Genomic DNA, 23,613 nt, shown 5'->3' with positions numbered 1-23,613 from the left:
CGTTTCCAAATATGGGATCAACCATTCAGGACACAGGGAAGATGAAATTTATTCACCTGGAGGATGGTGAATCCTCATTATCCAAGAGGGCTCTGGAGGCTCAGTCTTTGAGTTTATTCAAAACAGACAGATACTTTTAAAAATAAATTACTGAAACAGACTGATAAACAAAGCTTTAAGCATGGCACATGAAAGCGATGTCAAGGTAAAAAAAAAAAACAGCCAATAACATTACATGGCAGCATAGAAGTGAATAGTCAAATGACTTTTCCTGATACTATTTTTCATATTCCTTATTTTTGGCATTTGCCTCTTGATCAGATTTATATTTATTTTTCTATAACTAATATCAAGAGATCTGTAAACAATTCTTACAAGAATAGTACACTTTTTGCTCTATCCATCACCTGAACAACCATGCTAAAATCTCTTCATTTTAGTGTTGTAATAATATTGCTTGTTAATGTTATAACTTTTGATATATTCCTAGACCTTTTTGAAAACTTCACAATCTGGGATATTTGCTTTACAACTAATCCTAGCCTGTACTCGAGTTGCTATTTAAGGGCGGCATGGTGACGCAGGTGCCTTACACATCCAGAGAGCCATGTGCGATCCTGACTATGGATGCTGTCTGTAGGGAGTTTGTACAATCTCTCCGTGACCGCGTGGAATTTCTCCGATTGCTTCGGCTTCCTCCCACATTCCCAGAAGTGCAGGTTCAATGGTTAATTGGATTCTGTAAATTGCCCCTAGTGTGTAGGATACAAAACTGGAATAACACAGAAATAGTGTATGGGTGATCATTGGTCAGCGCGAACTCAGTGGGCCAAAGGGCCTGTTTTCACTCTGTATCTCTAAACTAAACTAAACCTACTGCATCCTATCATTCAATCTAACTTTATCTTTTGAATTCATATTAGTTTTTAAGTCATGTGCATTTATTTTACCTGAACTTTTATCTGTATCATTGTCCTTGCCCAGCCACACTGGTGTTGTGAGATGGCAGCTCTACCAGCTGCGCCAAGGTGCTATACTTAAATAGGTTATAGTTCGCTCAGCTGTAATAGGAATGATTGTAACTTACCGCACAGTTAAGGATCAGTGGTTCAGAATCAGTGGTGAAAGAAGAAATGGCGATGCGACCATGGACTTTCACTTCGTTCCACTGAGAAAGAAGACAGTTAGAATACAAAGAAATATTATCCTTCTCCAGTGCCTCCATTACTGCAGTTTCTATTACAGAATTATTAAAACAACTGGTGTCGAGTTCTGAAGGAGGCTTCACCAGATGTATGAGAGAGCCATCAATTCCACAAGACAGGATAGTATTCACGGCGATGTAAGCTTCAATTGTGTTCCCATAAACTATGATATTTCCTGGGAAGGAACAATAATTATAATTAAGTATTTTGAAATACAAACTTAAAAAGCAATACAGGTACTATGATCTTATTTTGAGGTTCTATGAAATATAGGCACCCAGAATTGTGAGTTGGTTGTACATTGTATTTAGCCATTAATGTTTCTGGGTGCGCTTCATTAGAATGCAGAGAACTGCCAGTACAACATGTGTTCTCTCTCCATTGTTAATTCATGGGTGGAGAGATAGAAAAATTGCTGTTTCGAACATTTCTCTCAGCCTTCATATTTTAACAAAGAATTGATTAGGTAGATACATGTTTTGGTGCAGTCCCTTGGTTCTCTAATACAGCGATGAATTTGTTGGTAGAGCTGCTCAAAATCTAGATGGTGCTTTTTTCTTCCAGTTTCACTGACTTTCACAAACAAGATGACACCAGAGTGTAAGGAGAAATTTAACCTGGTGAGATTCTCCCTCTGTTAAAATTACAGAACTATCAAAATGTACTTAACAGAAGGCAACCACTCCCATTCCAGGAGAGAAAGCTGCAGAGATCAATCGCATTTTCCAGCTCTTGGTCTATATGTCTTGTAGCCTGCAACACTTCAAGTGACACTGTGGTGCTTTTTCCAATATGCTGACGGTTTCTGCACCAAATTTGCATCAATTCGGATGAAAAAAGGTGTTCCCTAACTTCCCCTTTAACCATTTCCTACTTATAAGGCAGTACCCTGGGATCCAGAGACTGCCACAGTGGGACAAAATATGCTTGTGGGTTGATTTTAGACCTAGTTCTTAGCAGCAGCAGATCAAATGGGTATTTTTCAATCTTGAATGATCAGGGGGGAGCGATTCCCATAGGTTGTTGACAATGTAACATTTTTTCAAGACATCTTTAAAAACAAGCTTGATTAATTTCCTCAGCCTTCCTGATTATTTCTCGCTGTCACTGAACTGAAGATTGGGGCCTATTTCAGAAGTCTGGTTTTGTGCTACGTAACAATGTGGCCCACCCTTTAGAGTGCTGAGAGCCTTCAGCCAAGAGATGCTATTACCTTCCATCTATGGCCCCTAGTTACTGACATACTGCAAAGGGGAAAATGTATTTATAATTTATCCTATCCAATCTTATCATTAATTTATATATCTTCATTAAAGCTCTTCCCTGATTATGCTGCAATAAACAGATTCATTGTAGCTAAATATTCCACTTAACCAAAGTCTTTCATCTGACAATATTCACATAAATCTCCTCTGATCTCTCTCTAGTTATTTCTACAATATGATGACCACACTGTTCCCAGCCATGTTTTATGTAAATGTCTACAAAGATGGAACATTATTCCTGCCACTTAGAGCTTTGCCTTAAAACACACCTTAACCTCTGCCTCTCAATGTTCCTCTCTGGGTCAGTCTACACTTACCCAATGAAATCTATGCCTTAGCCCACTAAGGAAAATATAATTTCATTAAACATCTTGCCTGCCTCTTCTGCCAACTTCTAGGGTTTATGATTTCTCAGTTTATATATTCCTGTGTTTCCTGTACACTTCTCAGTATCCCATTTATTCTATATTCAATTTATTTATCTGCCATACCCTCCAAATTAATTAAGCATACTTCTCTTGTTGGAATTCCATTTGTAATTTTTTTCTTTACCCTACTGAAATTTCCCATGTATTTCAGTTCTCATCCCAAGTGCCAACATCTTTGAGCTTAGTGCTTGTTGATATGTTTACCATTGTCCAAGGATCATTTAATCCATTCCTCACTTTGCGTGGCTCTACATAAGGCTTCACGGAGACATTATTGCATTGCTTTTCAGCTTGCCTACGCACAAGTAGCTTCTACCATCACCACTACTTGTTGTTCTTTTCTTCCTGTCATTATACACACTGGAGAAACTCCCTCACAAATGTTGAAACATGCTCAGAAAACATGATGGGCAAAGTTTTGTTGGTTCGGTCCAAATCCAGACCCCCAACCTTCTCAATCCAAATATGGAATCAATGTCCAAGGTGACTCCATGCCTACAATTTATCCTGGTCCCAATGTGGAGCTGCAGTTCAGCAAGGCCCGCCTGGCCTCAATTGCTCCTGGCAGACATTGGCAGCCAGCAAAGCAGAGGGTTGTGCTTCATAATGTATAACAGCTGTAATTGATCTTTAAACTTTTTATACACCGCTAACCATTCAGAAACATTTAAAGGTTATGAAAACTAAAGCAAACTATTTAAGTTAAAATTTAAACAGATAAATAATACATTTAGAGTCATAAAGACTTACAGCGTGAAAACAGGCCCTTCAGCCCAACTTGCCCACATCAGCCAACATGTCCCATGTGCACCAGTCCAACCTGCCTGCATTTGGCACATATCTCTCTAAACCTGTCCTTTCCACGTACCTGTCTAAATGTTTCTTAAACGTTGCGATAGTACCTGCCTCAACTACCTCCTCCAGCAGCTCATTCCATAAACCTACCACCATATTAAATCTTTCCCCCTCACCTTAAACCTATGTCCTCTGGTCATCGATTCCCCTAATTTAAATCTAATTTGAATTAAATAATTAAAGCCCTAAATAAAATAATTTAAAAAATAGTAATTTACTATCTCCTATATCCTTACACATTGAAATCAATTGAATCTTGGATCTCAAATGAGTTCCGATCTGTCAGAGACAGTCCCAATCTTCTGCAGAGGGTCATGATTACTACAGTTTAAAGCAGTTCTATTCAGCATAGCCAGCAATATCCAACCCATATACTTTCTCTTTCCATCCTGGAATCGGTACTCAACAGCAGTGAAATAACCAGCTTGGGAGTAGGTTGAAAATCTATATACGGCCACTGATAGGAAAAGCTTCCATCCACATCATTGGTTAAAGCATAATTGTTGTGTCAAAGCTGGAGGCCACACACAGTAGGGAGTATATGGGCATGGCTCCTTCCTTTTCTCCCTCTAATTAGTTCTCCCAATTACACACTCACACACTAAGCTCGTCAACCTGGTGGTGGAATACTCCCATCACTTCAGATTTGGCCTTGAAATAACAGCGATAATAACCCAGAGTCCAGTTAAGGGGGGAAAGGAGGAGCGATCTAATAATTCAATTCCACCAGTTTGATAAATCTCCAAACGAAGGCTGTTTCTACCATACTAAGCAGTGGCAAAACTGGCAATTTATGACAGTGATTTTGTAGGATGCAAACTGAAGAATTTACTGCACAAAAATAAGTAGATGTGACAACAGTGACCCAGCAGAGGTCACCGAAGGGCCAGTTCACATTTTAACTCAAAGATGAAAGAATCAGACATTTGACAACATGCAAGGAAGACATATGGCACATTGAGCCAGTGCCAGTTGAAAGAACGATAAGCAATCTAATTTGACCTCCCACCCGTGGGTCTTTAGCCCTGCAGGTCAGGGCCCTAAAGCACTCAGTGGAGTCCGGTTTAAAATGATGGAGTTTGTTCTCTACCACAATTTGAGGCAGAGATTCCAGATCCCTATCGATCTCTCAGGTGAAAAAGAAAACTCCTCATTTATCCTCTAATTCTTCCACAAATTACCTTCAATCTATGCCGCTTGGTTTTTGATCACTCTGTTAAATGAAATAAGAACTTGCTATTTACTCCAACTCAGTTCCTAATTTTATATCCCTCAACTAGAACTCCTCCTCTGTCCCAAAGATAACAAGCTCAACCTATTCAATCTTTCCCGGTGACTAAAAGTTTCCAGTCCTGACAACATGCTTGTGGATGTCTTCTGGACTTATGGAATGCAATTGCATTTTCCTATAATGAGATGACCAGAATTATAAGCAGTTTGAAGCCTTGCTCTAACTAATGTTCCATTCAGTTTTATCATAGCCTTCCCTTGCACTGGCTCGGCTAATAAAGGAAGGCATCCTGTAAGAGATTTTAACCAACCTTGTCAATCTGAACTATTATCTAAATGAACTGTGAACATCCTTCTGTTCCACTATACCTCTTGTATGGATTCCTTTGATCTGCTGCATCTCAAAAAATGCATTACGTCATGCATTGAAAGATTGATATCCATTTGCTGGCCGCACATGACCTGATACTAACTTTATATAGGGCCTTTCTGTCATTTAAGTAAAATTATGATGCTTTCTGGAGTTTGCTAGATAAAGCTTGTGTTGTATTTTTCCATGGGCCATACATAATTCTGCTGAATGAAATTCCTACGAGGACGTATGAGCCAAGAGTGCAAACAAAAGTCTAGTTTTCTAGCTGCCAGATTCGTGTTTGGTATTCAAGGAAATCAATTCAGGGTGGATAATTGTTGTAATGTTAAAATTTCATGGCAGCTCTCAGATAAGCATGCACAGACTTGCATGATTAATTGCTGGTCATCATACATTAGGTGGATACTAATCAAGCAAAAGCACTGGATTAATGAAGGTTAGAATGTAATATGGAGGACTACTTGACACAATAATTGTGCAGTCACTAATGCGTGTGCCTGGAAGAATGTTGGGGAACTCTGAGTCCTACACAGCAATGGGTGGAAAATAATGAACAGGTCTACCCTCGTGTGTGATCAATGGAAGTATGGACTATAGATCACTGATGTTCCTGAGTTATCTCATCGAGGTTGAGGGACCCACTCTTCACCAATGACCCACTCTTCATCAACATTCCCTTGGGACCCACCATTTGCTGTGATTTCCTATTCTTACTCAACTTTCCAAAATACATCAAATCACACTATTCTGATTTAAATTCCATCCGCCTTTGCTGTGTCCATATTTTCAGCTGGTCTATATCTTGATGTTGCTTAAGGGTATGCTCCTCACTATTTACAAACTATAAATGTCATGTCATCTGCAAAATGTTCATGTAATCTGCAAGATCCTAAAATGTTGCCCCAACATAATTTTGTATTGTCATCTCGAGTCATTCCCAAAAGATGTGGTGGCCACACATCAATTGTACTCTCTATCCTCCAGAACACTGCCCAATTAAGCATATTTTCAGAGCCTCGGGCTGTGTTTTTGTGCCTCCTCTTACGCACAGTGAATACTTCTGATCTAATTCTCACCATTATCTGTCTGTAATTTGCCATCTGTTGTCTGTTGCAAGGCCATGGCACCTTTGTTGAACTCTTTAGCTGCTTCACTGCTCTATTCTACAAATCTAACTACCCCAATGCCAATTGTCTAATTATGAGCTGCATCAATACACAAAAAAATCACCATTTATTTTATTTGCTTCCATGGCCGATTAATCCCCATCCTCCACCCATATATTATTTTTTATCCAGTATAATTCCCTATACACATAACCCAAAAACCTTTGTTTACAATTATCTTGGTAAGTGCATACTCCTGCCAACATCATTTCCAAGATGATCTCAGAATTCAGCTTCTCCTACTCAGCAACCCAGGTCCTTGTCAGCTTCCAGAAGATCCAACTGGGTCATTCCAACATTCTGATTATCCTCCAAGTGTCCCATTCTTATTCCTGGAAAGGTAATAGGCATCGTTGTCCTGTCCTACATTGCATCATTTGCCGAATAGCAAACCTCTCACTTTCCTCCTATCCTCCAGACTTTCAAAGGCCACCAAATGTCTACACTCAATCTCACAGCCTACTACATGTGCATTCCCATGCCACGACACTTCTATGCCTTCCTGACCGGCAGACCTCAGTCGGTTAGAATTGGTCATAACATTTCCTCCACCCTGACCCTCAACACTGCTGCTCACCAGTGCTTAGTCCTTTGATCTACTCCCTGTACACCCACAAGTGAGCAGACAAGTAAAATGATCAAAGATCAAGCCAACTCAAAGATCGCCAGTGAGATCACTGTGTGGGACAGATCAACAAAATCAACGAGACAAAGTACAAGAACAAAATCAAGAACAGTGTGTTATGGGGTCTGGAAAACAGTCCTCAACATGAGCAAGACAAAATAATTTGGTTGCTGGTGTAAAGAAGCAAGTGGGTGAACACAACCCTGTCCTCATCAATAGTGCTTGTACAAGATGGTCGACAGATTCAACTTTCTATGCATCTGTATCACCAGCAACCAAACCTGGTCTCTTCACACTGACGCAGTGATCAAGAAAGCACATCAGCATATTGGGTGGAAGATTGCAACCTTCACGTGGTCCGCCCTGTTTCAACGAATGCAATCACCCCAGCGTGCACAAACAAATAAGATCAAATAGAACAAGATGTCCTACAACTTTAAGCTGTGTACGCCATATGCAAGATCAGCATATTTACTTTCTCAGGTGTACAAGATTCGGTGTGACCGCTAGGATTCCTTTGAACTTCCACAAATGAGCTTCAAGTAGTATTCTGATGGGATGCATCTCAGCCTGGTTGGCAACTGCTCTGCTCATGACTGCCTTAACATGCGGATAGTGGTGAATAAAGCCCAGTCCATCAGAAGCTCTTTACTTCTTTCATCCAGTCCATCTTCATGGTGCATTGCATCAGGAAGGCAGGAAGTATCATCAACAATTCTTGCCCACTTGCCCATTTCATTTTCTCTCTTCGGGGAGAAGATATAGGAGCATGAAAGCCTGGACATCCAGACTAAAGAACAGCTTTCCCCCCACCACCATCAATGAACTAATCACTTCTTGAATCAATCACCTTTCACACACCTTTCCCGAATGTACCAGTAAGTTACATTTCCGGTAGAATGGAACTACAGGTCCACCACCGATTTTCCGGCACCCTTGGTTCCAGAGCCTTTCTGGATTACCCATTTTGCTGAACCAACAGAGGTCATGGCCTCTGCGAGGAGTCCAATGATATCGGAGTGGTCCAATTAGGCCGCAGAGGGAACGAGATACCGGCTCGCAAAGTCGGCCTTGGAAGTGAACTGTGGGAACAGATCTGCTGGCTGGGGTCAGGACGCAGTTCCAAAGCCCTATCCAGAGGGGGCCAATTCCACCCTCTGATCAGCTGCCGAAGTCAGCTATGGGAAACAAATCTGCTTGCTTTGGCCGGGTCGGAGTTCCAGAGCCCTGGCCACAGGCCCATGAGGTTGAGATCGGTCGCCTTACCCGGCCTAGGCACAACATTTTGGGGGGGAATTCCGAGGGGTGGGGGATTTCAAGTGCGCTCTGCTGATTTTGTCCAAATTAAAGGAGGTGCCAACAGTGGCGGACTGGGTCTAAAAATATTGGTTGCCAGGAGACAAAGGGGGCCCACTTCATCAGGGCCCCACTTGATATAGGGGGCCCACTTCATCAGGGGCCCACTTGCCATCGGGCAAGTTGACACCCTGGCCAGTCCGCCACTGGGTGCCAAACCGTCAGTTGCTGGTAAATCAGTTCCTCATTTGGCTGCTCCATTATTCTACTTTAATTTGTTTTGCACTATAATCTTGCATCATTCTGCTGTCTTCACTCATAGTTGGCTTTGTTATTACTGCATGTATACTATTTACTCTGTGAGCTTCATGTGAGCAAGGAATTTCATTGCACCCTGGTGTATAAGACAGTAAACTAATCTAACCTGAATAATTGCTAAGACTCAATGATCCACAAAGTACTCCCAGGTGTAAACTACAATCTCAAATGTTCCAGTGCTGTAACCTTATATTCTGCACGTCTCTTACTAGTATCAGCCTCTCCAAATCCATCCTTCTTGCGGTGTACGCTGAGGGTGGGAATAAAAAGGATGACAACTAGTAAGTTAGCAAAAAGGAATGAGATGGGAAAGCTGCTTATGAAAGAAAATAATGATTCTTGTTTGTCTGCAATCCTCAAATATATCATCAATTAGCTTAGATGAAGGGTTTTGATCCAAAACATCACCCATTCCTTCTCTCCAGAGATGCTGCCTGTCCCGCTGAGTTTTTTGTGTCTATCTTAGGTTAGATGATCAAATGTTCTTGTTATAAAAGAGTGTATCCTGTGATTCACTAACAATGCATCTGGAGACCTACGAGGATCTGTATGGTTAATAATACAAGATAACGTAAGTATCAGGAAGTCAATCGATAGATTTCAATTCAATAATCTAATATTGATAAAGTGATATATTAACAGACACCAGAGCTCTATACTGCAAAATGCCAATCAATGCACTACATGCGCTTAATTCTGTAAATTGATATGTCATCTCCCTAAAATATCCTGTGAACATTAACAGGTTTGCTCAAAATGTTTTCTTGATCAGGTTTGTAGGCACGTTACATGAATCTTAAAAAGAACTTGGCAGATTGCAGTTAAGTTATTCATATGTGGATAATATGAGGACCAATTATAAGAATTAAATTACATTCATTATCAAACTAGGATTTATGCTAGCACTGAAAATGTCTCTCCCTGCTTAGTTTTCTAATTAAGGAGAATCATTTGAATGTTTCAAATAAATGTAAGGTAATTACAGTAAATTGTCCTTAATTAAATTAGCAGTTAATTGCACAATTAAATGGGCTTACATGTGCATTCTTCAGTATATCCACTCTAAACAATACTGCAAATTAAAATTAATTAAAATATATGAAGTATTTGTAAAACAACGGACTGTGCCTCGATGGCAATTCAATTCTGGAAATTGAATTGGAAACAAAGCTGGATGAAGTAAAGATGTCTCCAAACTAATAATACAATATTGGCTAAAGCATATCTTAATGGTTCTATGCATCTCTCTTGAATATTAAATGCACATATTTTAGTTCTTTTAGAGATGCAGCGTGGAAACAGACCTATTGGCCCACCAACTCCACACCGACCAGCGTCCACCCGTACACTAGCATTATCCCACAAACTAGGGACAATTTACAGAAGCCAATTATCCTACAAACCTGTACGTCTGGAGAGTGGGAGGAAAACAGAAAACCCAGAGAAAACCCATACAGTCACAGGGAGAACGTACAAACTCTGATCGAACCTGGGTCTCTGGCACTGCAATGCAGCAACTCTACTGCTGCACAACCCCATTATATTGAACTCATTGGTTATTCTCCGCCTCACTGCAACTGAGTGCTTCTTACTTTGTTGTGCTTTTCCTATTTCCAATGATGTTACATAAATTCAAATATTTTTTTCTCAACATCGCACCAAAGGATGTTGTTTAAAGTATCACTTCCATGAACTTGTTCATGTCTTAGCACCTCTGTGCATTAGTATATCATACATGTGGAAGTCCAGGATCCAAAAGAAAATCATATATACAGGTATAATTAAAAGGCTTTCTAGAATTTATCATTTAGTTGCATCATTTTGAGTCTATGACTTATAACATGAGTGTAGCATAGATTTATCAAAATATATGATGGTTAATTCACAGGTCTAGCAGCTCAAAGTCCAACATGACTTTGAATCCAACAATGATAGCTAGGGAAATTATATTGAAGTAACGAAATTAATTTCCAATCAATAACAAGCTAGTATGAACAATAGCAACCATGATTATTATAAGACCCTATCTGGATCATCGATGTCTTACAGGGAAGGGAATATACTATCCTTATTCAGTCTAATATATATGTCACCCCGGACCCAGCTCAGGAATGGACACCAAATGCTGGAAAGGCTAGCAATGACCAATTCTTGTTTGAAAAAGAAATATTATAAAATATGTGGAACTCAAGGGTTAAATGACAACGATAAATTATGTTGCACATGCTGGGCTTTAATTCTACTGAATTGAGAAGTTTAAGGGATGACTCCATTGAAGTTTTCAGGACACCGACTAAATTGACAGGGCATTAAAATGAAAACAGTTTCCACTCGTTTAGAAACTCGCTTTAGACTGGGAGCAATGGAATAGAAAAATAAAGGCAAGTCTTTGCGGGTCTTTTGGGAGTGAATGTGACAAACGCAGTAAAACACAAAAGATGATGGTTGTTTGAAGCTTGGTAAACAATTTGTAAATGGTAATTAACGCGAGTCAACACGTGAGGAAATTGGGGTAATGGAGGAAGATAAAATTGAGCTCCAAAATGACCATGAGTTGAATCCAATGTTTAAGAAATCGTACCAAAAATTTTGGTTGGGAATGGGCCCAGGAATGATTGGGTTAACATATGATGAGCGGTTGGCAGCACTGGGCCTGTACCCGCTGGAGTTTAGAAGGATGAGGGGCAAACCTCATTGAAATTGACCGAATAGTGAAAGGTCTGGATAGGGTGCATGTGGAGAGGATGTTTTCACTAGTGAAACAGTCTAGGACCAGAGGCCATTGCCTCAGAATAAAAAGACGTATCTTTAGAAAGGAGATAAGGAGAAATTTCTTTAGTCAGAAGGTGGTGAATCTGTGGAATTCATTGCCTCAGAAGAATGTGGAGGCCAAGTCAATGGATATTTTTAAGGCGGAAAGTGAAGGATTCCTAATTATTACGGGTGTAAGGGATTATGGGGAAAAGGCAGAAGAATGGGGTTGAGAGGGAAAGATAGGTCAGCCATGATTAAATGGCAGAGTAGACTTGGTGGGCCGAATGGCCTAATTCTGATCCTAAAATTTATGAACGTACAGAATGAAATTTCCAATCGCTATCCCGCACTATGAATAGTGGTTAAGAAACACCTTGTTGCATTTCCAACATCATATTTAGTAGCACGTGGTTTTAGTGTGGTCACCCAACTTCTCTCCAAGTAAAGAAATCAACTCCAGATTACTGAATGTGGTAATATACGAGTCCTGCTAAGTAACTTTAAACCAGACATTGGGAAACCGGTGTCACTTCATCAGGCCCATCCATCTCATTGAGAATTTATTGAACAGTGAAGTAGTACTAAATGAGGTATCTAGGACTCTTGCTAAATGATTATCAAGCTTTGAAAAGCTGGTATCATTGGATCAAGTTAATCAATTTTGTTAAATTAAAGTAAAAAGCTGTAACTGGATTTTGAATAAATGTGCAATTAATTGTTACTGTTTTGAATTGTATTGCATTATTGTCATCTTTAGTCAGTCGTGCAAACTGCTATTCTGAATAATGCTTTTTATAGGGGGCACTGGGGATGAGTTTATGGAGCTAAGGGGGCAGTAGCCCAAAGAGGTTTGACAACCACTGAGCTACAGCAACCTTTCTGAATATGTGTTAGGATGTTCTTCCATTTCTTCTGGCCAATAAACTACATCTGCCTGCTCCATCTTTGCTACCAAGGTCTGCAATGCAGCATCTAAAAACTGATGCCCAAAGTCTTGTCATCGCAACATTGTTGAGTTTAGGTTATCGTCATGTGTACCGAGGTACAGTGAAAAGCTTTTGTTGCATGTTAACCAGACAGCGGAAAGACAATACATGATTACAATCGAGCTATATACAGTGTACAGATACATAATAACAGAAATAACGTGTTTTACGTTTAGTGCAAGATAAAGCCAGCAAAGTCCGATCAGAGATAGTCCAAGGGTCTCCATAGCTCATAAGTGCCTCAGAGGCGGTTTTCTGGATACTTTCAAGAGAGAGCTAGAAAGGGCATTTAAAGATAGCGGAGTCAGGGGATTTGGGGAGAAGGCAGGAACGGAGTACTGATTGTGGATGATCAGCCATGATCACATTGAATGGCGGGTAGGCAAAAATGCTGGAGAAACTCAACGGGTGAGGCAGCATCTATGGAGCGAAGACCCTTCTTCGGTCATGACCCGAAACGTCACCTATCCCTTCACTCCATAGATGCTGCCTCACCCGCTGAGTTTCTCCAGCATTTTTGTCTCCCTTCGATTTTTCCAGCATCTGCAGTTCTTTCTTAAACATTGAATGGCGGTACTGGCTCAAAGAGCCGAATGGCCTACTCCTGCACCTATTGTCTATTGTCTACGTTATAGGAGCAGATTCAACCCATCAAGTTCTACGAATAACCTACCAACGAGGTAGGTTATTCTCAGCTAAGTTTCAGTCTGAGCTAGAATGACTGATAAGACCTGCACCAACCTCAAAGCACCACTCAGTTATCACAATATAGTTTGTGTAAAATAGGTGTTTGTATATTATGCACCATATATAGTACAATACTGACGCAATTCAAACATGTGCCATTTTGACTATATAATGCCTTGGAAAATCCTAGAAGGGAACATAGAAGATGCTATATCCTTTCTTCCTTGTTTAATGTAAACTCGCTTCCAATGACCCTTGCCATTCAAAACTTTGTTAAAGTGTCAGCCTATAAACTGCGCTGGTAGTATTTGCATGTAGTTTGACAACAGAGATGGAAAGATAACAAATATATTACTTTAGCCCTTAAAATGTAGTGGGAGTTTTATGCTATTTGTGAGATGTTTCTACACACTGCAATTTCAACTGTAACATTTCAAGTATGAGAGAGCCGACACTTCATGGCCTGTGTGCTGATATCATGACCACATGAAAGATTTGGCAGTACAAGAAATTTTACTTGAAATTGAGAGTGGTAGCAAAGAGCCTTTAATTTTTGTAAGCATTTTATGTGTGGCAAGCACTGCAAGGAAAATGCCAGCACGTACTGTGAGAAAAATTAGCTCTTGTCAGCCCTGGCTTTCCCACTTTGTCTCACCATTACCAATGCTTTGGAGACCCCCTCTATGCGCTAATTTAACACTAGTGACCATTCCACCACGTATTTCTGTATTTAAGTTCCCAAACTAATTTCCATCTCCACCTAATTTCCTGTTCTCACCTACAGCACAGAACACTGTATCAAATGAGTGAATAACCCAAAAAACATTTTTAAAAATTGGATGACAGTGGCGCAATGGTAGAATTGCTGCCTCACAGCACCAGAGACCTAGGTTTGATCCTGACCACAAGTGCTGTCTGTACGGAGTTTGTACGTTCTCCCTGTGTTTTATCCTGTGTTTTATCCCTGTGTTTTATCCGGTGGCTCCGGTTTCCTCCCATATTCTAAAGACATACAGGTTTGTAGGTTGTGTAGGAAAGAACTGAAGAAGGGTCTCGACCCGAAACGTTACCCATTCCTTCTCTCCAGAGATGCCGCCTGTCCCGCTGAGTTACTCCAGCATTTTGTGTCTACCCCAGGTTTGTAGGTTAATTGGCTTCTGTAAAAATTGTCCATGGTGTGTAGGTTAGAACTAATATGTGGGTGATCGCTGGTTGGCATGGTCTCAGTGAGCCAAAGGGACTGTTTCCACACTGTATCTCTAAGATTAAAACTAAAACTAATGCTTTGAAAAACTAAAACTAAAACTTCTGACTTTTCATCGGCAATGTTTACCACAATTAGTAAGGTTGTGGGTAATTCATTAGTATTCATAAAAGACCTTAAGTAAGATTAAGTCAGACCTTTCGGCTTTGTTGCACGTTTTTTGAGCCAATGCAGTGTATTTTCACACTCATGATGATCATTCAGTATGAAAAGGTTGGAAGGCACTTGCTCTGTAAATTGTTTGTCAGGATCCACAATCACATCCTTGGTAATTGATCGTATGTCCGCTCCTGTGGGACACGGAACCTACATAATAGAAAATATGTTTTAATCAGTCTTAGTTTTCTAAAATTTACTACAACTATACTTTTATTGATTTAATTAACACTGATGCCAGCTGTCCTTTTTTGCCTCCTGTCACCAGAAAACATGATCTCCCTACATGCCCTTATTGCCTTCGGCATGACATCCAGCACTGTGCCAGTGAATCTGGAGGAGCAACGATGCATCGGCAGTCAACTTCCCTCACCTTGTTAACCTTGCAGGTAATTACATAAAAACAGCAAACCTCATGCTTTCAAAGACCTTTTAATTACATGCACTGAAATTGCTAACTTGTGTTATCATTGACCTCTTTATTCTCAATCATTTGATTAGCTGTTAACAATTATGGAGCCAAATTAACACTACAACAAAAGTGTCTTCACTTTTGGATTGAAGTGGAAATAGAAATGAAGTCAGAACAGTCACGACACATGGTTAAATCTATATGTGCAAAGTAGCAGGCATTAATTTTGTTTCCATTTACCATTTTTACTCCTAAACTGATGATAAGGCCTAAGCAATTGTCACAAGAAATTCTCTATCTTAGTACAGATGGTGTACAAAGGAGGGGAGTTTTAATACGAGTCTTTGGGACTTCTCCTTGGACCAGCACCTAAGTTCTCCAGATCAGCCTTCACCAGCTGGAGTCCTCGAAGGGACAGCAAGCCGTTGCTCCCAGCCACTGCTCGTATCAATGGAGACAGGAAGGGCAGAGGGTGTGAGATTTGTTGCTTTATTAAACATATATATATGTTAAACATATTAAACATATATATATATATATATATATATATATATATAATGTTTAATAAACCAAATATATATGTGTGTGTTTATATAAAAATCTATTTATTTATATTAATATGTTTATAATCTTGAATTGTATTATTATAATCGGTCTAATAGCAAACCCCTCACTTAACTCCTCCCAGGAACATAGAAAGTTAAATCTATGCTGCACTCTACTCCAGGAGAAATAATTTCATATAGATGCAGGTTGTGATTTGAAATGCATAAACTGTAGGACAATTAAATCAGATTCCACAATAATGTTCAAAAGTTAATTAGACATATATTTGAAGAACACCTATTTGAATGGTTTAGGGGAAAAAAGATAAGGATATGGGGCGAACACGTCAACTCTTAGAAATAGTTGTACTGCATGATAATATTCCACAAAGTTAGTAGTGAACTTTATTACAAAGCTTCTGCAGTTATTAGCAAATGGATCAGTCTTAAATTTGATTAAATATGAGAAACACTGTTAATTTGGTCCATAGGAAATAACACATTTTATATGATAAGAATTAATATGATATGCATGTTAAGGTGATAAGGTTCATTAAAAGAAGATCCATTGGATACAAGAATATATCTTGTATCCAATGGATACAAGAATATATCTTGTATCCAATGGATACAAGATGATATAAGATCCAATGGATCCAATGGATACAAGATATATAACAGATGATTATATTAATTATAAAATATAATTTTGCCATTTTAATTTAATTCTGTTATGTCTGAATGTGATTTATTTTATTTCCTTCCATGCTAACATTTGCATAGTGAAAGTTTGGATAAATCTTTGCAGAGGGAATTTATTAATTTGCATTTTAACAATATTCTGCATTTCTACTGAAAGTTTTCATTTTAATCCTTGCATTCTGAAAGTTTTGACTTCAGATACAAACCTCTTGTTAATGATTAGTTCCTTAGCTTATGTTTTTTTTCTGGAAGGACTACTAACATGACCACCAACAAAGACAACACAACATTGGAAGAAGAAGAATTCCTGGGATAGCAGTTCTATGAGGCGGTGGCTCTACCAGTTGCGCCACTGTGTCATCGAGTGGCAAGAGGATCATGTTGTTCACAAACACTCGCTCAACAGCTTTTGGAGATGGATCAATAACAAGATGGACTTGAATGTGACATATGGAAAGATCAAAGAGAAACCAGAGACGCAGAGAGTTGTGGATTCAGAACTAAAGTAAGGGAGTAGAGGCTGTGTTGTTTATTACCGAGGCGAGAATTTTAATTAATGCTAGACCAAGTGGGACCCATTGGGTCCTGTCCCCTCGACGCACGGTTGTGGGGGGGGGGGGGGCAGCCTGCTGCGTCACACACATACTAACCACCCACCACACACACACTAACCACCCCCCACACACACACACTAACCACCCCCCCCACACACACTAACCACCCTCCTTGATATTATATTTATATTATTCATTCGCTCCTTTTACCCCATCCCTGCCCTATCCACTCACGCATAGCTCGTAAACTCGCTGGCACGTCTAGAGAGGGAGAGGTAGGGGGCAGAGAGAGAGGGGCAAAGACAGAGAGAGAGGGGCAGAGACACAGAGGGGCAGAGACACAGAGGGGCGGAGAGAGAGAGGGGCAGAGAGAAGGAGGGGGAGAGAGGGGGGAGAGAGGGGGGGAGAGAGAGGGGGAGAGAGAAAGAGGGGGGAGGGAGAGGGGGGGAGAGAGAGGGGGAGAGGGGGGGAGAGAGGGGAGAGAGAGGGGGGAGAGAGAGGGGGGAGAGAGAGGCAGGGTAAGAGAGAGAGGAGGGGGGAGAGAGAGAGGAGGGGGGAGAGAGAGGAGGGGGGAGAGAGAGAGGAGGGGGAGAGAGACGAGGGAGAGAGAGGGATGGAGAGAGGGGGGGAGAGTGGAGTAATGGAGTAATGTGGGGGGGGGGGAGGGATGGTGGTGTGGGGGGGGGGGAGGGGTGGTGTTGGCTCAGTGGCTCCCGTCCCCGGCTCCGACCGCACTCAGCGGCTCCAGACTCACTAAACGGCTCTCGTCCCCGGCTGCACACATCGGCATCCGGGTTGTCGTGGTGGTCCCCTCCCCCGCTCGCAGAGCACAGCCCCTTGCTCACAGAACACAGCCCCCGCTCGCAGTCCGCTTCAGCTTTATTCTCCCCGCCAGACAGCGGGTGCCGGAAGGGGCATTACCTTCATGGTGACTGGCAGGCGAGAAAACCAGTCTGCTCATCGCACGATTTTTTAAACCTTCATAACTTTTGTAATATTCCACCAATCAGAACAAAACTTGGTGCGCTTGGAGCAGAGGAGAACGGTGAGTAAGGTGGCGAAAAAATCCTTGCGGTATAGGGCATCATTTGTGCGCAAATTTAAATACAACGCAGATCGGAAGTGGTCAAGATGAGAGTTTTAGGATAGATAGATAGATAGATAGATAGATAGATAGATAGATAGATAGATAGATAGATAGATAGATAATGATAACAATGCAGGAAATGCAAAAGTCACTTTCCACAAACAGTATTAAGATAATGTCCAGATAAATTATCTCGATGCTTTGCAAATAAACAGCCATCAGAACACACATGTACATTTACATGTAAAGAGTGGCCACGGTACTGTAAACAAAAAAAAAGAATATACTCGAAGTTGTCGCAGAAAGAAATTTAGCAAAAACAGGAATTAAATGAGAATGAATCAAAGTCAGTAATCAATCATACTTCTACATATTTTGCTTCTTGGGTACTTAGACTTACCTGGAACTGTTGTCCCGTGCAAAGGATTAGATGTTCATATGGTACTTTTGTACCACCAGTTACAATCACATGTTTGGCAGCCCTGTCAATGCCAATCATCTTGACGACCACTATATTAACCCAAGACTGCAATGACATCAGTGCATAATCGTCATGTTCATAACTGTGACTGCAGAAGGAAAGGAATATTGTTTTAAATTGACAATTTCAGCCTTTCTAAAATTAACAAATCGTATTGTAGGCGATGAGTCCACAGTTTATACTATTGGCTAAGCTTACAGACAAAGCTTACAGACAAAGATCATGGGTATAAAATGGTGCCGGAGCTAGAAAACAATGCTTCTTCTGCCGTAGTGACTAACAATCCTGTGGGTAGCTCAGAGTAATCTAAATGAAATCTCAAAGGATACGAGATCAAGACTTCTTCAGCATTGCACTGAGGCAGCAGGCCAGATTACGTGCTGAAGTCTGAATCGTGATCATCCGATAAGGAGATGACAGTGCAACTATTGAGCTGTTTATGATCATCAAATTTATCAAATGGATAACAGGGAAGGGGCAAATAATTTGTTCAGTAAGGATATGACGTTAAGTTTAAGATACTTCCATATCTTCCATGTGATCAATTTGTGTCAGTTTTTTGAGTTAAGATTTCTATGCAATGTAATTCCATGTGATACTATCAACAGTGAAACAAGAAGTTCTTAATGCCTGGATCCATTTTAATTGCTTGTACCCTTTTGCTATTTTGTGTACCTTATTGCCATCCTCCTCCACATTATTGTTTGAAATAAAACATAATCAAACATTTTCAGTTAATTATATCAGTTAGTGCACATACCTTCTGGTTTGGAATCTTCTACATGAGGGATGTGAGTGAAATGTAGGAACTGCACATGCTGTAATCAATGTAATGTTATTGAAGCGGAGGTGTGGGCTGCAAAAATGAAAAAAGTTAAATAAAAAACAAATGAAGCAGTAATCAACATTAAACCAAATATATACGAATAGAACCAGAGAAGCAGGTTTGCGGAAGAGAGCCTGTATTTTCTACGTGTCCACATGAACATGAAATCCAGCAAAACACAACCTCATATACGGCTGTTGCTACCGCAGGGCATCAGTGGCAAAATAAATCTCTTCTACCTTTAAATGCAGAAGTCTTGATAAATCAATGGGCCATATATTCATATGTCAATTATGAACATATATAATTCAGTTCAGTTTAGTTTATTGCCATGTGTACCGAGGTACAGTGAAAAGCTTTTGTTGCATGCTAACCAGTGGGCGTAAAGACAATACATGATTACAATGGATATAATAGATCCCGGCCTTCAATACAATTTTGATGGTGACATCTTTGAGGTAAGCCCCCTCTCCAGAAGAGCATATTGTGGAATGTGAATATAGTATCAATTTATACATGTTGGCCCAAAGATATGCAAGAAGAAAAATTGCTGTCAAGTCCCCTGTATACTTAAGGAGGAACGTGGGAGGATATATTCAAAATATTTTTAATGCTCTCAAGCAGATTAATAGTATGATATAAATATTGGAAGAGATGATGGAAGGATGCAGAAATTAAATCTGTCAGGAGTTGGTTGGAGGTCATTGAGTGCCAGTATGTTTAACCAACATGCTGGTTGTGATCTTCTAAAATTTACTAGATTGGAAAACGGCAACAGTAATTCATGATAAGAGGGAGACAGAAAGCAGGAAGCTAGAAGTCAGTTAGTCTGTCATTATGAAAATGCTTGAATGCATTATTACAAAAATAATAGCAGGACATTTAAAACTTAATAATACAATTAAGCAGAGTCAACAGGCTGTATTAAAGGGAAATTGCATTTGAAAGTCTTATTAGATTTTATTTGAGATAACATACAGGGGGAATAAAAGAAAATTTGTGGATATTTTGTATCTGAATTTCCAGAAAGTATTTACCAAAGTGCCATGTAAAGGATTACCGCAGTGGCAAGATTACGTGACCATGGATTGTGGATTGGCTGACTATCAAAGAAGAGGAAATTGAGATAGATCATTGGAGACACAAGAGACTGCAGATGTTGAAATCTACTGGAGGAACAAACAATCTGCTGGAGGAACTCAATAGGGCGAGTAACATCTGTTGGGAGAAAGGTCCCGATGCAACATTACCATCCAAAATTTTGGCAATTGCTTTCGCACTACAGCTGCTGCTTAACCTGCTGTGTTCCTCCAGCAATTGCAGCTTGAGATAAATCATCATAAGGTTGCCAAGCTACAAGATAGGTTTCAAGGTCATTTCATTGTCACATGTACCAATTAAGATACAGTGAAATTCGAATTACCATACACTCATACTAAAAAAAAAAGCAACAAGACACACAACTACATAAAAGTTAACATAAACATCCACCACAGCGGATTCCGCACGTTTCTCATTGTGATGGAAGGTAATAAAGTCCAAATATTCTCCCGCGGCCGGGACAGTCAAACCATCCGCAGTCAGAGCGATTGAAGCTCCCACAGCCGGCGGTCGAAACCCCTGCGTCGGGGCGATCGAAGTTCCCGCTTCGGGGCAATCGAAGCTCCTGCAGCTTGGAGTTCCCGAAGTCAGTCTCTAGCCAGAGACCTTGAGCTCCGCGATGTTAAAGTCCGCAGACTCCCACGGTTGGAGCCTCAAAGTCGACCCCCGACAGGGATCGCGAGCTCTGTAATTTTAAGTCCACAGGCTCCCGCAGTGGAGTTCTCGAAGTCGGTCTCCAGCAAAGGCCGTCAACTCCTCAATGTTAGGACGCAGTGCGGACGGAGATACGATACAGAAAAAAATCGCACCTCCGTCGAGGTAAGAGATTAGAAAAAATTTCCCCCAACTTCCCCCCCCAACCTCACCCCACATAAGGCAAGCTAAAGAACACTAAAAACATGCATTTAACACATACAAAGAGACAACAACGGAGGAAGGGACAGACACACTGTTGGCGAGACAGACTGTTGGCGAGGTAGCCATTGCTGGCGCCACCCGGTGGCATGCCAATGGAATTTGTGCGGGGGCCTCAAATACTATACATAAATAAATAACTGAGATGAAAGGACCAAGGGTATAATAGTTAAATTTAAATTTGATATAATTGGGCAAGCAAGTTGTGAGGTTATGTAAAGTTTGACAGTATAGTACAATGTGGGTAAATGAAAGGTTATCTATTGTAGCAGAAACCGTGTGATCATATCTCTAAAGTCTAAAGTTATGGAGAACAGAGAGAAGTAGGCCATTCAGCCCAATAGGTCTACTCTGCCATTCAATCATGACTGATCTGTTTTTCCTTCTCAACCCCATTCTCCTTCCCATTCCCCATATCTTTAGACTTTTGATATAAGGTCACACAGTCCTATATGGTCACAGTGAGAACTTGTAACCTTTAACACCCTTCCTAATCACAATCTTATCAATCCTTGCTTAAAAATACCCAAAGTCTTGGTTTCCACAGCCATCTGTGGCAATGAATTCCATAGATTTACCACCCTCTGTCAAAAGAAATTCCTCCTCAACCCCATTCTAAAGGTACATCCTTTTTTTCTGAGGCTTCTAGTATACAAAGTTATGAGGGGAATAGATAGGGCTGAGAGTAGGAAACTTTTCCCTATAACTGAGATGTCTGAAACAAGAGATTCCCCACAGCCATCAGGCTATTAAACCTGGCTTGGACAAAACTCTGATTATTGGTGGCCCATTATCTGCTATTTGCACTTTATCAGTTTATTTGTTTATGTGTGTATATATTTATATTGTGGTATATGGACACACTGATTTGTTTTGTAGTAAATGCCTACTATGTTCTGTGTGCTAAGCAAAGCAAGAATTTCATTGTCCTATAAGGGACACATGACAATAAACTCACTTGAACTAGTGGGCAAAATTAGGGCACATGGTATTGGGGGTAGAGTGCTGACATGGATAGAAAATTGGTTGGCAGACAGGAAACAAAGAGTAGGGATTAATGGGTGCCTTTCAGAATGGCAGGTAGTGACTAGTGGGGTACCGCAAGGATCGGTGCTGGGACCGCAGCTATTTACAATATACATTGATGATTTGGATGAAGGGATTCAAAGTAACATTAGCAAATTTGCAGATGACACAAAGCTGGGTGGCAGTGTGAACTGTGAGGAGGATGCTATGAGAATGGAGGGTGACTTGGACAGGTTGGGGGAGTGGGCAGATGCATGGCAGATGAAGTTTAATGCGGATAAATGTGAGGTTATCCACTTTGGTAGCAAAAACAGGAAGGCAGATTACTATCTAAATGGCGTCAAGTTGGGAAAAGGGGAAGTACAATGGGATCTGGGGGTCCTTGTTCATCAGTCTATGAAAGTAAACTTGCAGGTACAGCAGACAGTGAAGAAAGCGAATGGAATGTTGGCCTTTATAACAAGAGGAGTTGAGTATAGGAGCCAAGAGGTCCTTCTGCAGTTGTACAGGGCCCTAGTGAGACCACACCTGGAGTATTGTGAGCAGTTTTGGTCCCCTAATTTGAGGAAGGACATTCTTGCTATTGAGGGAGCGCAGCGTAGGTTTACAAGGTTAATTCCCGGGATGGCTGGACTGTCATATGCTGAGAGAATGGAGCGGCTGGGCTTGTACACTCTGGAGTTTAGAAGGATGAGTGGGAATCTCATTGAAACATATAAGATTGTTAAGGGTTTAGACACGCTAGAGGCAGGAAACATGTTCCAGATGTTGGGGGAGTCCAGAACCAGGGGCCACAGTTTAAGAATAAGGAGTAGGCCATTTAGAACGGAGACGAGGAAACACTTTTTCTCACAGAGAGTTGTGAGTCTGTGGAATTCTCTGCCTCAGAGGACGGTGGAGGCTGGTTCTCTGGATGCTTTCAAGAGAGAGCTAGATAGGGCTCTTAAAAATAGCGGAGTCGGGGGATATGGGGAGAAGGCAGGAACGGGGTACTGATTGGGGATGATCAGCGATGATCACATTAAATGGTGGTGCTGGCTCGAAGGGCCGAATGGCCTACTCCTGCACCTATTGTCTATTGTCTATTGTAATAGGTTTAAGGCGAGGAGTGAAAAAGCTAGAAGTGATGTGAGGAAGTTTTATTTTCCCTCAGAGGGTGGTTGCAACCTGGGAAGGTGGTGAAAGGAAGTACTCTCACAACGTTTAAGAAGTATCTCGACGAGTACTTCAATTGTCAGGGTATAGATGGAAAAGAACTGAATCCTTGTAAATGGGATTAGTGTTGATGTTTACTTGATTATCAGCATGGACAAGACGAGCTGAAGAGCCCGCTTCAGTACTATATGACTATTGTGC

The 23,613-nt window shown here is 40.8% G+C and overlaps 1 protein-coding gene across 1 annotated transcript in view; it reads right to left on the bottom strand.

Moving 5' to 3' along the window:
• The window catches only part of cfap61 (cilia and flagella associated protein 61), a 103,920-nt gene that overhangs the window by 31,391 nt on the left and 48,916 nt on the right, over positions 1–23,613 (bottom strand). Inside the window, exons 18-21 of the mRNA XM_033026188.1 lie at positions 19,150–19,245; positions 18,309–18,477; positions 14,590–14,758; positions 1,088–1,380 (exon numbers count right to left, since the gene is read on the bottom strand). Of these exons, the coding sequence (XP_032882079.1) occupies positions 1,088–1,380; positions 14,590–14,758; positions 18,309–18,477; positions 19,150–19,245 (727 nt within the window). The remainder of the gene's footprint in view (positions 1–1,087; positions 1,381–14,589; positions 14,759–18,308; positions 18,478–19,149; positions 19,246–23,613) is intronic.

The sequence above is a fragment of the Amblyraja radiata genome, chromosome 8 (genome assembly GCF_010909765.2).
Source record: "Amblyraja radiata isolate CabotCenter1 chromosome 8, sAmbRad1.1.pri, whole genome shotgun sequence".
Classification (NCBI taxonomy): domain Eukaryota; kingdom Metazoa; phylum Chordata; class Chondrichthyes; order Rajiformes; family Rajidae; genus Amblyraja; species Amblyraja radiata.
Note: the sequence above shows the minus strand (reverse complement) of the source record. Positions and strands in the feature narration are given on the sequence as shown.